General features: G+C 40.2%; 1 protein-coding gene across 6 annotated transcripts in view; it reads right to left on the bottom strand.

The window, feature by feature from the left end:
- Nucleotides 1-22,637, bottom strand: part of CNOT1 (CCR4-NOT transcription complex subunit 1) — a 130,575-nt gene that overhangs the window by 2,243 nt on the left and 105,695 nt on the right. For 4 of the 6 annotated variants that reach the window (XM_087729419.1, XM_087729415.1, XM_087729421.1 and 1 more), the window contains exons 37-46: nucleotides 17,842-17,950; nucleotides 17,582-17,751; nucleotides 15,656-15,908; nucleotides 12,123-12,371; nucleotides 11,467-11,630; nucleotides 9,810-9,927; nucleotides 5,983-6,084; nucleotides 4,904-5,077; nucleotides 1,128-1,277; nucleotides 596-776 (exon numbers count right to left, since the gene is read on the bottom strand). In XM_087729419.1, the coding sequence (XP_087585545.1) occupies nucleotides 596-776; nucleotides 1,128-1,277; nucleotides 4,904-5,077; nucleotides 5,983-6,084; nucleotides 9,810-9,927; nucleotides 11,467-11,630; nucleotides 12,123-12,371; nucleotides 15,656-15,908; nucleotides 17,582-17,751; nucleotides 17,842-17,950 (1,670 nt within the window). The remainder of the gene's footprint in view (nucleotides 1-595; nucleotides 777-1,127; nucleotides 1,278-4,903; nucleotides 5,078-5,982; nucleotides 6,085-9,809; nucleotides 9,928-11,466; nucleotides 11,631-12,122; nucleotides 12,372-15,655; nucleotides 15,909-17,581; nucleotides 17,752-17,841; nucleotides 17,951-22,637) is intronic. The other 2 variants (XM_087729417.1, XM_087729418.1) reach the window with 1 other exon arrangement.

The raw sequence follows: 22,637 nt of genomic DNA, 5'->3' as shown, positions 1-22,637 counted from the left end.
GTCATGAGGTAGTCAAGGTGCCCCTCTTGACTACCCATGGCCATGCCATCCTGCTGGGTCATTGCAGGAGCTGGCAGCGTTTATTCAGGGGTTCCACTTCTGCCTAGTTCAGTTCAGATATAATCTAAGGGAGCAACTTGAGGCTGCGGTTGCTCCAGAAGACTTAAAAATGTCTCTCCATATTACTGGAAGAAGGGGTCTATGGTGATCCCACTATTTGGAATTTCCCCTGGTGGTCACCTTCAAAATATTCTGAAAAAGCAGCCAAATGATGCCTAATTTGCCAACATTCTCTTTCTTTAGAATGCTATTTACAGCCCACCTTTCTCTTCTTAACCTCTCAAACGAGAGGGATGTGGATTGCATTATGCCATGTCCTCACGCATGAGGGTTCACATGAGTCCCAAACAGAATGAGAATAATCATCCTCCTTGTGGCCAGTATAAGTTAAATAGTTGTCACTTACTCTAGTTGTGAAATAGTTGTAGTTAAATAAAAACCATTTCTGGAGGCTTAGTTAATAAAGGATGGTTTCATGACCCGTAAAATCATATTGGCTGCTTTGTTCCTGAACCCCCTCCTGCTTCTGGATTACCTTCTGTGTCCAGATCAACAGCAAGGTTCTGGAAGATGTCCATGTGGGCTGAATGAGTGATGGTGCTCATGGACGGTGTGCTGCCCTTATTATGAATGTGTGCAATTGCTTGTGTACCAACATAAAGCACCAATGCATTGATCAGCTGAATATTGTAACGATTGCCAGGCTCATTTGATACCTGGTGGAACAAAGGCAAAGGGAGGAGAATCATTCATCATTCTAAGGAAGAGTGAAATTTGATAAAGTTCTGGGAGTGAGCAGTTTCTATGCTTTTCCTACCAAGCAAGAGCTCTACAACTTAAATATACAATATTTTAAAAACAGTGATATCTGCGACATATTAAGCATGTAATGCAGTAAAACCTAAACCTTGCTGGCTTTAAAAAAATGTCCAGGTGGGCGGGGGGCGGGTCTGAAGTGTGAGGGACTGTCCCAGGAATTAGACTTGCTTAATAAAACACCCATCTGTATCCTGAGAGCAAATGTCTAGTACCACTCACTACAAATTTGATCTTGACAAAGGTCTCACCTGCAAGTTGCTACGCAGGTCGGAGAGGAATGTGACTGGAGAACGAGTTTTGAGATAGGAATCCAAATCCTTCTTGAACTGAGGTGGCATCACACCAGTAAAATTGGTGAGGATCCGTGGAGCAATATTGATCTCGCTCAGCATGTCAACCTGTCAGGAATGCACCAACAATTTTAGCACTGTCTAAAAGACTGCAGTTAGCATGTTTCTTAAGTAGCACAAAGTAAGTTTACAGGTAGTTCCTGTAAATCACTGAATGGTCCTCAACCATTCAGTGATTATTTGAACTTGCAAATGGCACTGAAAAAAGTGACATGATCATTTTTTCACATTTACAACTGTTCAAGCATTTCCATGGTCACGTGATCAAAATTCAGACACTTGACAACTGGCATGCATTTATGATGGTTACAGCGTCCCAGGATCACGTGATCCTTTTTGCAACGTTCTGACAGGCAAAGTCAATGCAGAAGCCAGATTAGCTTAATAACTGTGTTACTTAGCAATGGAAATTTTAGTTATAAATCAAGGACTACCTGATATATACACAAGGCATGTCAACTTTTCCTTTAGCAATATTTTAATTCATAGTTTACTCCTATATTTGTGAGAAAGTTTAAAGAGCCATAGGAATCTTTTAATCACGTCTCCAATGTGACCATTGGGATATAAAAGCAAGGTTTCTTTGACAAGATTATCCAAATGGCAAGATGGCTGCTTTGGTCCTTCAGGCATCTCAAAACCACTGGTTGCTTCCTGCTCTTCAGGACAAAAGCCTTCCCTGCGCAGACCCCCTGAGCTCCTTAGATCTCGAGGCTTGTAACAACTGCACTTCATCCAGGGGTGCTGAGACGTTCTTTTTTCCCCATTCAAGGTTTCTTATTTTTTAACACAAATTATACATATTATAGGAACAAAGAGTTGTCCAGGTCTTTTCTTTTACATCCTCTTTTTATATCACAGTTTTGTTTTCACTTTCAGATGAATTATTCTCTTCCATCATTTTTCATCTTTATAGTTATTTTTTCTTAATACATAAACAATATCTTCAATTTCCCTTTCAAAGTTACACCAACATTTCATTTCTTATTTTCTCCATTGATATATTTTGCTATAAACAGCATACTTTCTCTAATTCAATTTAAGCATAGAGAGCATTTTTTCAATTTTTTTCTACCATTAACAATATACTATCATTTCTTTGTTTCTTAATTAATTACATAACAATAACAATCTTACTACTATTCTCTTGAGTCTACTAATGTAATCCCCCCCCCTTCTTCCTCTTTTAATCATTTTCTCCTGGGCTCCCCAAATCCCAGTTTTAATTCTTTTCCTCCTTTTCCCCTTCCCCTAACTTCTTCTTTTCCCTATTTTTTGTGGTTGTTGTATCTTTTCTTCAGACTATTTACTTTTTTTATTCTAGTAACTTTCCCCAGAGTTTTCCCTGTTTTCCTCCTTTCCTTACTATTTTGTGGGGTTTTTTTTTGCGAGATCTCCCCCTTTGTCTACTTTTCCTTTGTGACTGTAAATCCTAGTGAAATCATCTATCTGCATTTTATTTTCAATTCTTCTTTTTTCTAACTTATCTTCCTTTACCTAATTTGTGTCCTCTATTTCTTGTTCTGTATGTTCCCTTTGATTTCCTAGCTTTTCTTTACCAATTAATGTTTCATGTGCACTTTTCAGCATCAGGAATAATTTTTCATACATCCAAATCTCCATTATGCAAGTTTAACTATTTTAACAGATTTTTAAATTTTTGGGTTATACCACATTTAGTTGCAAATTTAGGATCTTCCAGATTCTGTTGCTCAATTTTAAAATTAGTCCAGTCCAGTTCACATTAAGGTTTCCTGTCTCTTCAACAGCTGTAGCGTGGCAGAAGAAAGGGGGGGAGCGGACATTGCTCTCCCTCCCTTGGGTCAGCAGCCAACGGACGGAGCCGTTAGATAGAAGAAAGGAAGTCACAGATCTTGAGAACTGCTTAAGGATGTTAGAAAGCGAATTGGAAGTCATTGGTGTTTAACTTTCACTCTATGCCTAGGATTTTCTTGGTAACTTGGTGACTTTTGAGAATCGCTTAGATTTGCTTTCGAAGCCAGGAACTTAAAAGAAAATACATTGAATTAATTGTCTGCGTTGCTGTCTAGTAACAAACAGTACCCAGTAAAAGATGCCTAAGAAGAGTTGACTTTGAAAACATTGTGGATAATAAGGGACTGATAAAAGTCCTTTAGAAGAAATAAATAAAACCAGCTGTGTAAACATTACCCTGCTTTCCCTTACTACATTATAATGGGCTGCTGAAACTGCCTTCCTGATAGTGTGTGCTTCCCCTTCTTCCTAAGGGGGGGGGGGAAGAAATTTGGATAACCCAGACAACTCATACTAAAGGTTCCTCTTTTTTTCCTTCTCTCTATTCATTTGGCTACGTTGGGTCATTTTTTACCTGCCCAATTTTTATCTTTTTATCTCATTTTTTTTTACCTCTTGCAATGAGGTGTAGATTATACCATTATGGAATTAATTTTGCGGAGGTTTTTTCTCCCCCATTTTTTTTTGGGGGGGGGGGGGAGGTGAGTGCCTTTTGACCAATATTTTTTTAATGTGTATTTTTTCCCCCGTTCCCTATTTTTTTTCCTTTTTTTACTTCATGTGGCCATTATAAAGCAAATAGATTAAGGTAGCAAGAACCTGAAGACGGGGCCCAAGAACAGGGGGCGTGGTGCTTGGGCCGGTGTGGGCGACTCCAGGACTACAATTAATCTACTAACCTATTTTTTGGATTACAAAACTTGATTACAACTTAAATACAACAATGTCAGATCCAAATACCAAGATGAAGAAAATAACATCACATGTGTCTGCAACAACCACCCCGCCGCCTTTGACACAGAAATCAGCAGGCATAGGAACATAACAAGACAAAGCTATTTTGGAGCTAAAAAGTATGTTGCAAGACATATATGCGGATATCAAGGAGCAGATAAACAGAGTAGAAGAGAAAGAGGGCAAAGAAGACGACGAATTGAAAGAAGTCAAGGAAATGATGGGGAAAAATGAGCAGAGGCTGCAGAAGGTGGAAGAAAAGGCTGGGATAACAGAGAAAAAAAGTGGAGATGGATTATAGGCTGACAGCAATTGATAATTGATGTATTCTTCTTTTCTTATTTTCAGGCCCATTATTTCCTGGTCAACTCTAATTTTTATTAACAATAACTACAAGGTTAGAATGAATAATAGAGGTGATAACAGGTAACCTTGTCTTACCCCCTTTGCAATATTAATTTTTTTGGTGGTATCGACATTTATTACTACTTTAACTTTTTGGGTTGTGTATATTTTTTCCACCATCTTTAAGAATTTCTCCCCAAAATTCATATTCTCCCAATCGTAAAATAATAAACCTCCAATTTATATTATAAAAAGCTTTTTGGGCATCCAAGAAAATTAATGTGGCTTGCTTTCCGAGGTGGGTAAGTCCACAAGTCTTAAAGTTGTCAAGTTTGGAGACTCCTGCTTTATAGGCCTGTCAAAGTTGTAAATGTGAGAATCACTGTCTTATCTGTGAAGGGTTGCTAAACAAATTACTACATGAGAACTAGCTGCAACACCAGTCTTAAATCTGTCAATGTTACAGAACTTGCAGTTTATTTATTTATTGAATGGTGCCCATCTCATAACAAACAACTCTGGATGGCTTCCAGCAATGAAACAATAAAATCCTAATACATAAATATCTTTAAAAAAAATGAAAGTACCAAGTATCTTACCTTAAGATTGGGAGTGAAGGGGTCAGGAAGCCTCATATTACGTGGAAAGGCACTCAAAATCAGATTTCTTAGCTGAATACAGTTTGGAGGAATTACATCACAAAATCCATAGTGGTAATCACAAAGGAATTCTGGGAAATCGTGTAATAATACCAGTAACACACGCAGTGTCCCCTATGAATAGGAACATTAAGAGGAGAAATTACCCATCTATCATGAGAGAAAGTGTGAGAGATAGCAGAATTGCAGTTATTTATTTAGCATATGGCATGTCACACAGACTAGCAATATATATTAACATTTCATATAAATGTTAAAAAGATCTATGTTGAAATACCAATGTCTAGGCCATCTAACCACTGAAGCGGAGCATCATTTATATTAAAATATCAGATACTGTAGATGTCCTCAGCTTTCAGCCAGTCATGGTGTGATCTACAGTGTGAAAGAGCTCCGGCAGACACCCTGTGAAGTGCAAATCCTATTCAGGATTGTCCATTGCTGATGTAGTTCAAAGCCTGGCCCCTTTTTTGTGGCGTCATTTATATGCCTTCCTATGTCTGGGTGTTTGGCAACCCATTTGGCTTTCTATTGGGAATCGATGTTAAAGTTGCTGGGCAGATGTTGTGCAAGGGCCAGTGGAGACTTCCTGGATTAGAGTCTTCTGGCTGATAAATGAGAGGTCGGCATGCACTAGTAGGAGTGAGTTGTTCATAATTTTTGCAAACTGAAAGTCAAAAGATATGGACTCTACCAATGAGTCATATGATCAGTCATAATGGTAAAATCCTAGAAATATCACTGATGAATTTACTGTAATCAACTAATTTTATTACAAGTGGCATTAATGAGCATTCAGATCATATGTGCATTAAAATTCCTTGGTTTCAACTAGATTTAAGAGTGTGTGTTTTAAACAACAGTAAACAAGTAATACAGCAATCTTTACATGGGAAACTGTAAGGAAAAGCATTCTGTTAACTACTTCAGTTTGTTAAAGGAATTAACTAGCCATTCTACTTTATTCTGGTCTATTCCAATTTCCCTTCTTCCCCTCTTCAAATTGTCTCCTAATTTACCTTGTACAAAATTTGCATAGGCTTGGCAAGTTCCACATTTCTCAGGAAAGGAGCCAAATATTTAAATAGGTCAATCAAAAGTTGTGCATACATGGGCCAACCCTAGAAAGAGAAAGAAAGGAATGAGAGCAATGCCATTTTTGTTAGTATGTTTCCAACACTTTCCATTTAACTCCAGTGATTAAACAACTTCTATTCAACAGCAAATCAGGAAGATTCTAAGGATCTTCAAGGTCTCAGAAACCAATATAAAAGCATACATTGGAGGGAAGTGAAACAATGAATTGGTTTGCCTGGGTTGTTTTAATAAATGTTAAATTTATTTCCTACTCCGGGCAGCTTACAACAATAAAATGGAAAAAAGTAAAAAAAAAAAAAGAGTAAACATAACAATAATAAAACAATCAACAACAGACGTACAATAATAGGAAATTAAAAATATTTTTGTCAAACTTGCCCAAAGAGCTACAGTAAAGCATATCTATCAGAAGGTCTACTTCAATGGCTATATCGAATATAGCATTGTCCTATATTGGATGAAAAACCAAGAAACTTTGCTACAGTATATTGCAAACTTCTTTCATGATCCTTTGCTAAGTCCCTGCTTCAGCATCATGTGTCAGTACAAATCGAACTAAGGCTAGAACCACAGCAGCTTTCAAAGCACAATTCTCTCATTTCAAAGCAAAGTAACTTTGATTCCTAGGAAGCCTATGCTGAGAGCAAAGCGGGGCTGTTTTCCATATTTAACTAAAGAACACTAACCTGGGGCCTAAAAGTCTCAATTTAAGGAGGACTGAGAGATGATTTTGATGGTCTTGATCTTGAAAGGTGCCAGGAATAAGGGGCCGAATGACACAGGAAGATGGTCTGATTCCCAGCATCTGGTTGAGGGAGGTTAACATGCAGCCTTTATCCATTCTATCTTATTCAGGATGAAGGTTGCGACCACTTGACCACTGATTTCTTCAGTGTTGCACTTGAATGGTGCTGGGAAAGAACATGGGAAATCCCAGAACTTTTCTAATAATTTGAAGCTGACAGCATGACGTGGAGGTCAATAGATAAACATAGATTCTGTGGTCTTCAAACCTTTTCCCCCACAGCTGTGTCAAGTGTTTGTGTGGCACGCTTGCACAGCAACCGCCTGGCAATGATTCGAAGAGCAGGTAGCAGTTGTGGCTAGGAAAGCCTTTATGCAGTTTATCCTCTCTTGGATTAGGAATCCCTGTGCTCAGTCACTCAGGTCATCTCACGTTTAACGATTGCAACAAACTCTACATGGGGCTACCCTAGAAGAGTACTCTACAGAGAAGCTACAGTTGGCACAAAATTCAACTTTGTGCTCAGTTCTTGGGAGCCCTTTGCCATCTTCGTTAATTTAAAGTCAATTTTAATGTTAATATTTATTATTTCAATATTTAAATGTTTTATTTTATTGATTTTGCTTTGTTGTTAGTCACGAGAAGGGCATTCTATAAATTAATAAAAGGTCAGCCAAAGGAGACTGTTTGGTGACCCAGACGGCTCAGAGCCTGCGTGTGGCTTAGGTTCACTGATCTGTATATACATATGATCATATGTATATGATCTGTAGTGGCTGTTGTGTTTCCCTCCCAAAAATTTGGCTAGTGTTCCAACGATCAGGCTGGGGGGTCAAAATTTACACCCCTCAGACAGGGTTCGCAACTTGGGAGTCCTCCTGGATCCACAGCTGACTTTTGATCACCACCTGTCGGCTGTGACCAGGGGGGCATTTGCCCAGGTTCGCCTGGTGCGCCAGTTGCGACCCTACCTGAATCGGGAGGCTCTCACAACAGTCACTCGCGCCCTCGTGACCTCTAGGCTGGAATACTGCAACGTGCTCTACATGGGGCTGCCCTTGAAGAGCATTCGGCGGCTTCAGCTAGTCCAGAATGCGGCCGCGCGAGTGATCGTGGGTGCACCTCGGTTCGCCCACATAACACCTATCCTCCGCGAGCTGCACTGGCTACCTGTTGGCCTCCGTGTGCACTTCAAGGTGCTTCTTACTACCTATAAAGCCCTTCATGGTAGTGGATCTGCGTACTTGGGAGACCGCCTTCTGCCAATTACCTCCTCTCGACCCATAAGATCCCACAGATTAGGCCTCCTCCGAGTGCCATCTGCCAGCCAGTGTCGGCTGGCAACTACGCGGAGGAGAGCCTTTTCTGTAGCAGCTCCGACCCTCTGGAACGATCTCCCCGTGGAGATTCGTACCCTCACCACCCTTCAGACCTTCCGCACAGCCCTCAAGATCTGGCTATCCCGCCAGGCCTGGGGGTAAAGACCATAGTTTGCCCCCGCCCGAATGTTGAATGAATGTTGTTTGATCTTAACTATATATTGTATTTTTATGTTATTGTACGTCTTCCCCTCCCATAAGTTGTTAGCCGCCCTGAGTCCCCTCAGGGAAAAGGGCGGCCTATAAATAAACGCAACTACAACTACTACAACTATACTGTATATGAGTGCTTCTGTGATGTGCTTCTGTGAGTTCTGGCTTCTGCTGCAAGGGTATTGTATAAATGCATAATGCTTTATATTATTGTATATAAGCATGTTTCTTTTATACACGAATCCTACTGAATTATTTACTTGTGTGCTGGTTGAATTACTGCAAATTCTAATAAAAGGTTACAGGTATCCATTATGCATTTATCTCAATGGCATATAATCCTTCAATCAATCCAACCAGAATAGACCTTGGAGGTCTTCTGGTCCAGCTCAAGTAGAAGATCCTATATCATTTCAGACAAGTGACTGTCCAGTCTTTTCTTAAAAAATCCCCAGCATTGAAGCACCCACAACTTCTAAAGACAAGCAGTTCCACTGCTTAACTGTCCTCATGGTTAGACAGTTTCTCCTTAATTCCAGGTTGCTTCTCTCCTTGGTTAGTTTCCCTCCATTGCTTCTTGTCCTGCCTCCTGGTTAATAAATTGACCCTCTTCTTTGTGGCAGTTCCTCAAATACTGGAAGATTGCTATCATGTCACTCCTAGTCCTTCTTTTCTCTAGATTGGCCAAATCCAAATCATGCAACTAAAACTGCATGTGTTTTAGTCTCCAGGCCTTTAATCATCTTACTTGTTCTTCTTTATACATTTTCCAATCTCAACATATTTTTTGTAATATGGTGACCAAAACTGGATGCAGTATTCCAGGTGTGGCCTTACTAAGGCTTTATAAAGTGGTACTAATACTTCACGTGATTTAGATTCTATGCCTCTCTTTATACATTGTTGTATTAGTTTTTTGCTATTTTCTTCTTTTTATGATGATTATTAAAAACAACTTGCAGGGAAAAAGAACATTCCTAGTCCACTGAACAGATAAAGATGTGCTACCGAGGGGATGAGCTGGTCCAGCCTCAAGCTGGCAGGTCTGTTGAGAAGGCCTTGTTCCTGTATAAACAGTTAATTTCTATGAATGGGCTCTATATGTACAAAACATATAGAATGAAAACATGACCAAACTTGTTTATGATTTAACTTGCTTCCATGAAGCAAAATTGAGTTTTGATATCTTAAAACGAACAAACTAAACTTCTAACCTACTTCCATATGGCAAGCTCTTCAACCTTGGGAACTTTTAAGACTTGTGGACTTCAACTCCCAGAGTTGAGAGAATTCTGGGAATTGAAGTCCACAAGTCTTAAAGTTCCCAAGATTAGAGATCTCTGTCTTATGGAAAGATAGGAAGTAATTATATTAAACATCATACAGTCATATAACCCAAATCTACAACCAAGATTCATTTTGATACTCTGCCAAAGCTTCATAAGTAAGAAAAGATAAACTACAATCACACCTTCTGCTGTGGTGTATGTGCCAGCATCCTTGCAATAAATATCCGATGGGAGATCAGTTCTAACCAAGCATAAACAAAACCTGGAGCTTTTGTAGGTCGCAGGATGTGAAATGTATTGCTAAAATAAAAATATAGTGATCAGTGAAATATTAACCAGTTAAAAATCTGCATTATAATCTAAGATCATCATCAATAACAGCAACAAATGGAAACTATGATATAAATAGCTTTTTCTAAAAATAAAAAGCTGACTTTTATATCACATTATACCATAGAAATGTAAATATCATTAGATGAAAAGAGAAAACCAGAAATTTCAGAAATCAATTTTCATGGTCTCTGGAAAAAGGTATTTTAAAAAATTATTCCTTCTCTTGAAGACCTTATGTTCCAAATTATATCAGTATTATCAGATCACAACATATAGATTAAAATAGATACAATTTTCTTTAAAAGCATACTAAGTCATTCTCTAAGAAATGAAGTTGACTCAAAAGCAATTAAATCTACTATCTCTTTATTTAAGAGGCACTCATAATAAAAGTGCATTGAAAGGTAGTCCACAACTTATAACCCAACAGTTTCGTGACTGCTCAAAGTTACAAAGGCACTGAAAAAGGGACATGACTGGTTCTTGCACTTATGACCACTGCAGCATCTCCATGCTGAAATAATCAAAATTTAGGCATTTGACAACCGGCATGTATGTAAATTGGTTGCAGCATTCCAAGCATACATGATCACCATTGTGACCTTCCTAGCTGGCTTCTGACAAGCAAAGTCAAAGGTTTCCCTTAATGATGAGATTCATTCAACAACTGATTCATTCAAAAACCGTGTATCAGCATTGACTTCATTTAGTAATCAGGAAAGGAAACCACTGGACTCCATTTGAATTGAAATCAAGTGTACTTTTACTAATTATAAATGAACAGTTGCAAAGCAAAGCTGAGTCTGGTTAATTAGGCGCGAAAGCGGATAATATCAAATACAATTCAACGCCCTCCCCTTGGCACCCCTGTACATAGTCCAATTATAATGCACCCAACTGTCAGGTGGGAGATAACTTCAAAAAGTCTCATCAGGATGGAATGCCGGACCGTTGGCCTTGGTGGGAAACTCCTTTCTTCCACATGCGCAGTAAGGTGGTCAGATCAGCGACTAGAAACTTTCCTCCAGCACATAATGATTCCCCTCCCAGATCCCATGCCCCCCCCCATTTCAATGACAGCCGAAGCAGCAGCAAAGCAGAGGCTGACACCGTGGCAAAAAAATTTGTAAAATCAGGCATGAGTCACTTTAACAATGGCTTGCTTAGCAACAGAAAATCTGGTCCCGATTGTTGTAAATTGAGGACTACCAGTATTGCAACTTGTTTTAATTGCTAGGTCCATAAAACCATCTGTAATATACCAATCAGACTTGCTTTTCATATATTGCTATTTCTATATTTCCACAAATGCCTTTCCATTTGGTTTCTATTTGGTTAATAGAGTGGTTTGAGTAATGAATCTTTACTTACTGAGGGACAGTAAGTAAGCACAAGAGGAGCATTTGATCACCTCTGCCCATCATCTCCCCTGCTTATAAGAGACAGCCCTGTAACTCTGGCTTATTGCCACATGCTGTCTGTTTTCAGGGGCTCTTCTACACCTACCAGAAAGCTGTGAGGGTCTGAAAGTTGATAGTTTCCAGGACATGTTCAGGAGCATTTAATTCTAACAGTAACATGATGAAAATGCGGTGGTAGGGAAGTTGCTGAAATTCACTCTGACGAACATCATGATCCTGTAAAAGGACTCCCACTACTATCCCAAGAACCTGTAAATGCAAAGGAATGAATTGACTCAGCATGTGATAAAATCACTTTGAAATTCTACCTTCTACAAAGGTAGAATTAGCGAAAACCCTTATAAATAATAGTTTACGGAATATTTTATTTTTAAATGTTAAAAATATTTTATTTGGGGGAATATTTCCCCTTTATCTGGTTGTAGATATCTATGGCAAAGTGACTAAGTACTTATCCATTCTTTTATTTTTCCCTTATTTAACAGAGCACAAATTCATCTCATATTCATAAATATATTCCTTAAGTAGTCAAAACATTTACTATCTAATAGCAATCCATACAAGTATGCTAGTATTCCACAGGCTAAGGGTCAGAAACACTGAATTTCTCAACAGGTAGGTATGCAGTACCAATTTATACACTTCGTGTTTGTAACACCATGTTGTGTTAGTGGAATAATGTCAATGTTTTATAGCTCCCCACACAGCTTATCATCTGGGGAAAATAAGGACACCACTAACCTTATTAAGCAGGTTGATTTTTGTGACTGTGTTGGTAGCCTCTCCAGAGTGCTTCACCAAGAGTGCAATAAGGCGCACAAAGGCATCCAGGTTGTGATAGCACTTGGCACGGATCATAGTGGGGTTTGCAGCAGGATTGTGCTGCTGCTCAGCTTGAGCACGATAGCTGATTTCAACACACATTTCAGTGCAAAGACGGAAGAATCTTGTGATCAAGTCATCAGTTTTCAGGATTCCTTGTTGATGCATCTGTTTGGGGATGGCAATGAATTCATATTTAACAAAATGTATTTTTAATACAAAGTAGTACTGATGTTCTACAGAACATGTTGGAAGGCCGTGAGTATAATTGGCTAATGATGGATTAAATCTCAGCATTCTGCTCACTAGGTGTCGCTGCTTTAGCAGAGTAAGGAAGATACTCAGAGATTATTCACACCCTGGTCAGTGTCTCTTTGCACTTCTACCTTCGAAGCATAGCCAGCCGAACAAATAGGTTTAAAAATAGTTTTTATCCTTGGGCTTTCAGATTCTTAAAACACAACCACAATCACTTTACGCACAGGCGGAAACATATGACTGGGTTCCCTAATTACTTGCATAGGCATTATTCTTTATACTATTTATGTTGTTTGTATTTTTTGTCATGGATTGCACCAGTGAGGCTAAAGTCAATTTTGTTATATACATGATGTACAATGACAATAAAGGCTATACATTAACACTTGGGGTGCATTATCAATGTCAGTTATAAAGAACCAGGCAAGCACTGTGGAGCTGTGTGCTGGCTGGGAGGCCCACAAGGTCAGTTTGCCCTGTTGGTTGAGATCCTAATGCTATACCCTCATGGGGTAAGATAAAGGAAAGGTCACTCAGACCCAAGAAAAGATGGAAGGATCGCATCAAGGAAGGCATTGCCCTGAAGATGTCCTGGATTGACCCAAATGGATATGGCTTTGCTGACAAGTGGACCCTGCTATAGCGTGGGGATAACACAGCCCTTATGGTCAGTCCTGCTGACAAGAGGACCATTCCCATTTCCATGAAGAGAAAGGAAGAGTGACAAGCAACTTGAGCACTTCTCTAAAGTGAGGCACCATTTATAGTAAGGAATGCTCTCAAGAGACTGATGAAACTGATATTTCACTCAGAATGAAGCATACAACATACAAACTACTTATTGACAATGACAGTATTTCAATGTCAACTTATTCAATAGCAATACCAAATTTGTTTATTCTAATGAATCTGACTCCATAAAAAGTTTTCTATTTACATTTAATGCTAAACTATGACAGACATTGCAAACTGAATGCAAATATAATATTAATTATATATAACTGTACCATTTAAACATAAATGAGAAAAGGGAATTAAAAGTATGTGGCCGGCTATGGATTCTAAATATCCTGGAGTTATAAAGCTAAGACAACAGAAATAAATATAAATTCATTCTTAGATTGATGCATACTATAAGTCATCTTCCACAAAGCACACCTGGGATATATACATTGTAAAAAGAGCAGAAAGGTAGCTTCACTAACACTGTTGCCGTAGACTCAGTAATAAAACATTCATATTCAAATACATTTTCAGACCTCTTAAGTATAGAACTTAATTTTGTTTCACTATATCGCACAAAATATTACCTTCAGGGAATGCTAGCAAGGTGTGATACTTATCAATGCCAGCAAGTGAAACCTAGAGAGTTCATGAGCTCTACTAAAAGAAACCATCATTTCCATTAAGAAAGCATTCACTAGTCTTTTATTGTCTGAAATATTAATATTTATCTCACAGTGTTATTCTTTGAAGATGTAATATTTCAGAATAAAATCTTATTTTTTGGAGGGTTCAGGGGAAATTTCATATAAACATGTCATAAAATCAATCTATACTGGAGCAAATTGGAAAAAAAAACCACCAAAATGTTCAAGGTCAATCAGTATAGAAGACAGGGTTTTTGCTTTACATCTCTTAGCTTATATCTCTGAAGTTTTTAAAAAACACTCTGTTAGCTCCTTGGCAATTTTTAACTTAAATGTTCAGTTTATTCTGTTATCTCTATTCCAACTGTGAACAAGGCATACAAGTACCCCTCTTCAGACAAGGGCTCTGAGCCAATAGGTAATAGATGAGCATGAAATGACAAAGGTGGATTTAAGAGAAATCTGAAGCAGTGGATATTAAATATATTCAGGCAAGGGTGGGTCTCTCTGCAAACATGTCTAATTTGTTTCATCCAACAATACTGACAATTACTGTCAGGGATCCTTGGTATTCTCTGAGTTTGGTTGTTTTCTTGCAGACATTTCATTGCCATACTAGGTCACATCACCAGTGCTAGTAAGAAGTGGGGTTTGCTCTCAGTTGATATTCTAGTGCAGTGATGGTGAACGTTTTCAGCACTAAGTGCCCAAACCGCATGCGCATGCCAGAGCCCTGGAAAGCTGAAGAGTAACTGGTCGGGTTTTTGGGGTTTCTGGCGCATGCATGCATGCTGGTCAGCTGGTCTTTGCATGTGCTGGAAACCCAAAGACTAGGTAGCCATTGCATGCATGCACACTGGCCAGCTGGTCTTCAGGTTTCCGGCACGCCAACGCACACAATGGCTGGCATGTATGCGTGCACTGGAAACCAGAAGAGCAGCTGGTGACAGTGCGTGTGCCCACGCATGCCATAGGTTCACGATCACAGTTCTAGTGGCTTACCCTGTCAGTGTTGGTGTGGTTGTAGAAGTTCTTTGGTGGGGCTGTTTACTGTTGGCGTGTTTGGCAGTTCCTTGGGGTATTGTTCACTTGATTATTGTCTGATTTTAATCTTGGAGTTACTCTATGCTCATCTGGGTACTGAATAATGATGTGGAAGTGTTTTGGTCCTTTTGTTATAATCCCATCAAGATCCCAAGGCAGCAGCCTACGCAAGGGTGTTGAAAGTAGCATCTTTAAGGGAAAAGGATCTGCCAGGCATTTCCAAAGTGATCACCACAATACCTATTCAGTTATGGTTGGCAGCAAACAATAGCAGTAGACTTATATACCGCTTCATAGGCCTTTCAGGCCTCTCTAAGCGGTTTACAGAGAGTCAGCATATTGCCCCCAACAATCTGGGTCCTCATTTTACCCACCTCGGAAGGATGGAAGGCTGAGTCAACCCTGAGCCGGTGAGATTTGAACCGCTGAACTGCTGATCTAGCAGTAGCCTGCAGTGCTGCATTTAACCACTGCGCCACCTTGGCTCTGGTTAACCAAAGCTCAGCAAACTTTGTTCTCTTGCTTTCTGCCTGTTTTTATTAGCATCCTGTAAAATGTTCTCTCTATTTATAACTTTACATGACTTAGCTTTGTTTGCTATTTCATACTGTTTATTTTTTGCTCTGCATCTGATTTAAGCTTATAATTTAATGATGAAAGTAGGTAATTTTCATTCAAACTATTTAATATGGAATTTAGTACAATGATGCGACAGAATTAATATACAATTCTTTACAAGTTCCATAATCATTATGTCATAGTTTTGTTGAAAAAAAGCACCTCTCTTTCCCCAAGTTCTACCTGTCCAACAAATGCAGAGAAGGCTTTGGTGCTGTCCCTGCCAGCGGCTGCAGAATGGTAAAGATTTACCCACTCCCTCAGGAGATACTCTGCCTTCTCCCTCAGACCTGGAGGATCATCATATTCTGAGGCTTGAGAGATCCCAGAATGCATCATAAAGTTGGGACCGCCATGAGCACGATCAATCATGGCTTCATAGTTGGATCGTACCACTTCCATCAACTGTGGCAACCTGTAAATATGAAAGTGACATGGTCGGCTTCTGTACAGCTAGAGCCCATCCATAGCATACATTATTTTAACACTTGCATCTCATTTTTCCTCAACACATGCCATATACGGGTAAGTCCCAAGTTACAAATGTGCCTGTCAATTACACTGGTAACCCAAGGATTTGATCATGTTAAATGAACGTGATGTGATCCCTTCCTGCTTTCCCCAATGCATTTGTTAATTGAATGTGCCGTTAAGTGCACATGAGATATCTCAGGGTGGGGAAGACCATGGAGGGCTTAGTGCTGGAACAGGCCACTTGCTTCTGAACACCCAAGGATTATCTCATGTTCTGCTTACAATCGCCCATCCCATTATCAATCACTCACTTGCCTTTCAAGGAGTTCCAGAAGAGGCTGACTGCTCCTTCTTTCTCATGAGCTGTCTCCTCTCCAGCCTTTCTGCCATGGGATTTGCATGGCAGTGTGGTTTTCTTGCTTGCCTTCAGTGCTCCAAAAGCAGAGTGATAACGAAAGAGGCAGAGTGGGGCAAGTGTGCTCTGCTCAGCTTGGTTGATGCACTGAGGTTGCCTGTGCAGGACGCCCAATCCGCTTTTAGAGCGCCAAGCAGCCTTGGTGAGTCTGAAAGAGCACTTCAGGCCTCCGTCCCCTTTGCAAAAACTTTTGGTGTGAAGAACGGAAGCCTTCGGGGCATGATCTTATGCCCTTGCAGGACTCCGTGCTCCACACTAAAAGCTTTTGCAAAGGGGATTGAAGTCTTTGGAGGGATGATCTCACACCGCTGTCTGTGCAAAAAGCTTTTGCAACAGCTACACCAGTGTCTGAGAAGATGTCAGCTTTTCTACCATATGGCCCTGACTCTGCAGATCTTCAAAAGGTAAGGAGGGAGTGATTGGTGAGGAGATGGGGATGAGCCTAGCAGGGCCAGTGCCTGTTAGGTCCATGTTTTCGGGGGCGGGGGGGGGGGGGATAGGCAGGGGCAATGTTGCAGTCTCTCTGTGGTCAGTTGTAAGGATAACAACTACCATGGTGCTGCAACATTCATAACTTTGGGACTGTGTCGTAAGTACTTTTGGGAGTGATGTCATTTGAACCATTGCTAAGCGAACTGTTGTAACTCAAGGACTACCTGTATTATCCTGTTTTTTTCTTCCAAAGGAAATTGACAAATTAACTAAGTCAAATGCATGAATGATAATAACAGGTAGCTCTCAAATTATGACAATTGAGCCCAAAATTTCTGTTGCTGAGAGACATTTGTTAATTAGTAACACAGTTGTTAAGAAAATCAGGCTTCCCCATTGATTTTGCTCATCAGAAGATCACAAAAGGACCCTAGGGCAATGTAAATGTGAACCAGTTGTCTGGCATCTGAATTTTGATCACGAGACTATGGCTAGAATGGTCATAAGGATGAAAAACATAATTCACTTTTTTCAGTTCCATTTTAACTTTGAATGGTCACTAAATGAACTATTATAAGGTGATGACTATCTGTATTAAGTATTGTGGACAACACAGTGAGCCTAAACAGATTCCAGATCAGATAGGATAGCATTCTCTGCCATTCCTGACCCAGGAAGAACATGGGGTGGGAATGACAGAGCAGCTATTTCTGCAAACAGCCATCAGCTTCTCTGGACACACACACACACAAACGCCTGAGCATTACCCTTCTGGAGCATTTCCCCTGGAGTGAGCATTTATCCTCATCAGAGTTTCAATGGTATGGAACAAATCTGCTTCTGTCATGTGAGCCACACTTCTCTCATCCACCAGCAGAATCTTCACCAGCTGCATTGCAAACGCCACTGCCATGTAGTTCAAGCCGTTCTCCATGGACTATAAAGAGCATAGATGCCAAAAAGAATGAGCCATTTCCACCCCAGAGCATCTGTATTGTCTTAATGAAAGCCAATGTCAACAACTCACCTGAGCCAGGTGAAGGTCGTACTGTTGCATGTTAACTAGATGGTTACGAATCAGGAGCTCCACTGCTTCTACGTTGTATTTATATTCATCTCGACACTCAATCAGACATCTGGAAAATATTGTCACTTTCTCATGTTAATTTAATTTTCTTCTAACTCTTAGCAGGCAAAGATTGATTAATCTCTGCTTCATGTCTATTCAGCTTAAGCAGACATAGGTCATGTCTTGGCTTGCGGCGAGGAGGTCAGCAAGTAGTAGTAGCAAATCAGTTCTAGCTGAGCCATCCACAAAGGACAGAAAACAGCTAAAACAAAACCATTTGGGGTAATAATAAAACCACCACAAGCTTTACCTGCCGCACAGCAATAACTTTCAAAGCTGAGGTGGCGCAGTGGTTAAGTGCAGCACTGCAGGCTACTTCAGCTGACTGCAGTTCTGTGGTTCGGCTGTTCAAATCTCACCGGCTCAGGGTTGATTTAGTCTTCCATCCTCCCGAGGTGGGTAAAATGAGGACCCGGATTGTTGTTGGAGGCAATATGCTGACTCTGTAAACCGCTTAGAGAGGGCTGAAAGCCCTATGAAGCGGTATATAAGTCTAACTGCTATTGCTAATGTCATTTGTTGTGACTTCACAGGAAGGATTCAGAGGAAGTAAAAAAACAGAAAGATACTATAACTAACTAAATGTTTATGGAGATTCTCAGGCATCCTGGTCATGGTTGTCCCAAAGGTGCTTTTTTCAAGGCAACTGAACTGTATGGTTTTTCTTTGAAAACATTTCGCTTCTCATCCAAGAAGCTTCTTCAGCTCTGACTGGATGGTGGGGAATGGAAGGATTTATATTCTTTGCAGACAACTGGTCATTTGCATTCTTTAGTGACTTGTCAAAACCACCTGGAGGTTTATCTGTGTCGTCAGGGTCATCTATGTGGTGCAAATGGGTTTGGAGCCTTCTAGGAACTGTTGAAAGGACCATGTTGTAGATTGGAAATAGATGATGTTGCATCCCTCCCCCTTTGTTGAGAGAGGGCTGGCAGTTCACTTTTGACAAAAATGGTCTCTTTAATCCCTCTTTCAAACCAGTGATCCTCTCTGTCCAAAACGTTTTTGTCTTCAAAAGAGTGGCCTTTGCCTTTTAAATACAGGTGGACTGCTGAATCTAGTCCTCATGTGTTTGTTTTGCTATGTTGTGCCATGCGTTTATGAAGTGGTTGTTTTGTTTCCCCAATCTACAGATCTGCACATGGCTCGCTGCACTGTACTGCATATACCACGTTGCTCAGTTTCTATCTGTTTTATCCTTGAGGTGGATAAGCTTCTGCTTTAGTGTATTCTTTGGTTTGACAAACCTTATCATCAAAACCTTTAACATCACAGTAGTCCAAGTCTATGGCCCAACCTCTGGTGCTGAAAAGGATGAAGTTGACCGGTTCTATGAAGCCCTACAACACCTTCTAGAATTAACACCAAAAATGATGTCACCATCATGGGGGATTAGAATGCTAAAGTAGGAAGCCAAAAGATAACTGAAATAACAGGCGAATTTGGCCTTGGAGAAATGAAGCAGAGCACAGGCTGGTAGAATTTTGTCAAGAGAATATGATGGTCATAGCAAACCCTCTTTTCCAACAACCCATGAGATGATTCTATACATGGACATCACCAGACGGTCCACACAGAAATCAGATTGCCTATGTGCTCTGCAGTCAAAAATGAGAAGCTCTATACAGTCAGTAAAAACAAGATCAGGAGTTGACTGTGGCTCAGATCATCAGCTTCTTGTTGCAAAATTTAGGCTTAAATTGAAGAAAGTAGAGAAAAGCACTAGGCCACTCAGGTATGAACTAAATCATATCCCTGGTGAATATACAGTAGAGGTGACAAATAGATTTAAGGAATTAGGTCTGATAGACAGAGTGCCTGAAGAACTATGCACAGTGGTTCGCAACATTATACAAGAGGTAGCAACTAAAACTATCCCGAAGAAAAAGAAATGCAAGAGAGCAAAATGACTGTCTGAGAAAGCTTTACAAATAGCTGAAGAAAGAAGGGAAGCAAAAGGCAAGGGAATGCAGAATTCCGGAGAATAGCTAGAAGAGATAAGAATACCTTCTTAAATGAACAGTGCAAAGAATTAGAAGAAAACAATAGAATAGGGAGGACCAGAGATTTCTTGCAGAGATCTCTGCAAGAAAATTGGAGATATGAAGGGAAGGTTTCATGCAAAGATGGGCATGATAAAGGACCAAAATGGCAGGGACCAAGAGAGGCGGAAGAGATTAAGAAGAGGTGGCAAAATTACACAAAAGAACTGTACAAGAGTTAGCTTAACATCCCTGATAACCACAATGGGGTGGTCACTGACCTTGAGCAAGACATCCTGGAATGTGAAGTCAAATAGGCCTTAGGAAGTCTGAGCAACAACAAAGCCAGTGCAGGTGACAGTATTCCAGCTGAGCTATTCAAAATCTTAAAAGACAATGGAGTAAAAGTGCTACACCCAATTTGCCAGTAAATTTGGAAAACTTAACAGTGGCCATAGGATAGGAAAAAGTCAGTTTACATTCCAATTCCAAAGAAGGGCAATGCCAAAGAATGTTCAAACTACTGCACCATTGCACTCATTTCACAGGAGGATCTTCAGCCAACATAACATACATGCACACTTCAAATCCAAGAATAACACTAAGGCAGAAGCTTGTCTACTCCAAGGATAAAACACCTGCATTTAAAAGACAGGCCACTCTTTTGAAGACAACGAAGTCCATATTTTGGATAGAGAGGATCGCTGGTTTGAAAAAGGGGTTAAAGAGGCCATCCGTGTCAAAATTGAACAGCCAGCCCTCTCTCAACAGAGGGGGAGGGATGCGACATCATCTATCTCCAATCTACAAAACAGTCATTTCAACAGTTCCAAGAAGGCTCCACACCCATTTGCACCACTCAGATGACCCTGACATCACCTATCTCCAGGTGGCTTTGACAACTCACTAAAAGAATGCAAATGATCAGCTGTCTGCAAGGAGTATAAATCCTTCCATTCCCCACCATCCAGTTAGAGCTGAAGATGCTTCTTGGATGAGAAGTGAAATGTTTTCAAAGAAAATCCAGAAAATCCTGTGGCCTCTTGAAAAAATCACCTTTGGTTATAAGCAACTAAGTTTGATTTCTGTCATTTTTGTGAGATGGTATAATTCATTGTTTCTCAGATATAACCTGTTTCAATAGTCATCTCAGAATATATTAATTATACCAGAGGCATTTCTTTTATTCTTTTAAGGAGATTAGAACAATACTCACACAGCAGCACTAAGTGCACTATATAACCTTATACAGAACTAAGAGCAACATTAAGCCTGAATTCATCAGGACAACATTTGTACACTCAGTAATTACAAAAATATTTTATAGGAGGTATTCTGAAAATCCAAAGATTCAATCAAATCCAAATCCACGCAAAAGCCCCAAATAGTTACTTCGATTGGACTAAGCTTGGGAGAAAAAAAACCCACATTCAGAGAGCTTTCTGTCAGCCTCAGAATAAAATCCAGTTTTATACAAAACATTGGTGGGGGCAGGGGGGGGGGAGAGACAGAAGACAAGGCAGTTTTGAATACATTTTGCTCAGCAGAAAAACCGAATTGTTTTTTTAGTTTTGAAATGTAACAGCATGTGTTCTATATCTACTCAGAGCTTTCTTTTGGAGACGGTTGATACTTATGCAAATCCTGCTTGGCTTACTTGATGAGAGATATTAGAGTTAAGCCAGATTTATACTGGAAAAGTACACTGATGTACAATATTCCCTCTAATTTTTTTTTCAGTGTGTGCCGAAAAGTCTAGTGTTTGAGCGGCACATTTTCATGCCTGAGATTTTTTTTTAGCCATAATTGCCATCAGAGCACATGTTGGGGAGGGGGACAAGGAGGAAAAGGGTCCCCTTCCTCTCCCTCAGACCCCTCAGGAAGGAAGGAAGGGAAGGGGGAGCGAAAGGAAAGAAAATGGGAAAGAAGAAAAGGAAAGGAAATGGGAAAGAAGAAAGGAAAGGAAATGGAAAAGAAGGAAATGATGAAAAAGGGAGGGAAAGGGAAGGGAAAAGAAAAAGAGAAAGAGAAAGGAAAAGGAAATAAGGAAAGGAAAAGAGAAAGGAAAGGAAAAGAGAAAGGAAAGGAAATGGAAAAGAAGGAAAGGAAAAAGGAAAGGAAAAGAGAAAGGAAAGGAAATGGAAAAGAAGGAAAGAAAATGGAAAAGGAAAGGAAGGAGAAAGGAAAGGAAAAAGGAAAGGAAAAAGAAAGGAAGATAGAAGGACAGAAAGGGAAAGAAAAAAGTGGAATGGATTGGTACTGCTCAAAAATCAAGTCTCAAGATCCCATGGACCCCTTTGTCTCAGGCAGTCCAACTCCACGCTGCTTCCCTCTCTCCGCAAAGTGAAGGGATCACAGAAAGACTGCCGAGCCCAGAAGGGGGCTCCAGATGACGCAATGCCTGAGAAACCCTGGATGTGCAGAGAAACGCAGGCTACAACCAGCAAATCGCATTTTCCCAGGAACCAACGAAGCCGCAGAGGACTAATGGAAATTCTCCCTTCTGCAGTGTCATTGGTCTCCGGGCAGTCTTCCTTGATTTCACCAATCACCAGATGGAGGAGAGAGTTTGGTGCAGAGAGAGGAGGGAGGGAGGGGGGATATTTTCAGTCATATTTTAAGGCGTTAAAAAACAATGTGCGGCAGTTTGAAACTTCTGTGTGGTGTTTTCTTGTATTGTGCGCAGCCGTGCATCTTAGAGGGAACATTGCT

This window comes from Thamnophis sirtalis, unplaced genomic scaffold, assembly GCF_051295495.1.
Source record: "Thamnophis sirtalis isolate CommonGarterSnake01/CBP01778 unplaced genomic scaffold, rThaSir2_p1.2 scaffold_14, whole genome shotgun sequence".
In the NCBI taxonomy this organism is placed as follows: domain Eukaryota; kingdom Metazoa; phylum Chordata; class Lepidosauria; order Squamata; family Natricidae; genus Thamnophis; species Thamnophis sirtalis.
This window is presented reverse-complemented; position numbering and strand designations above follow the sequence as displayed.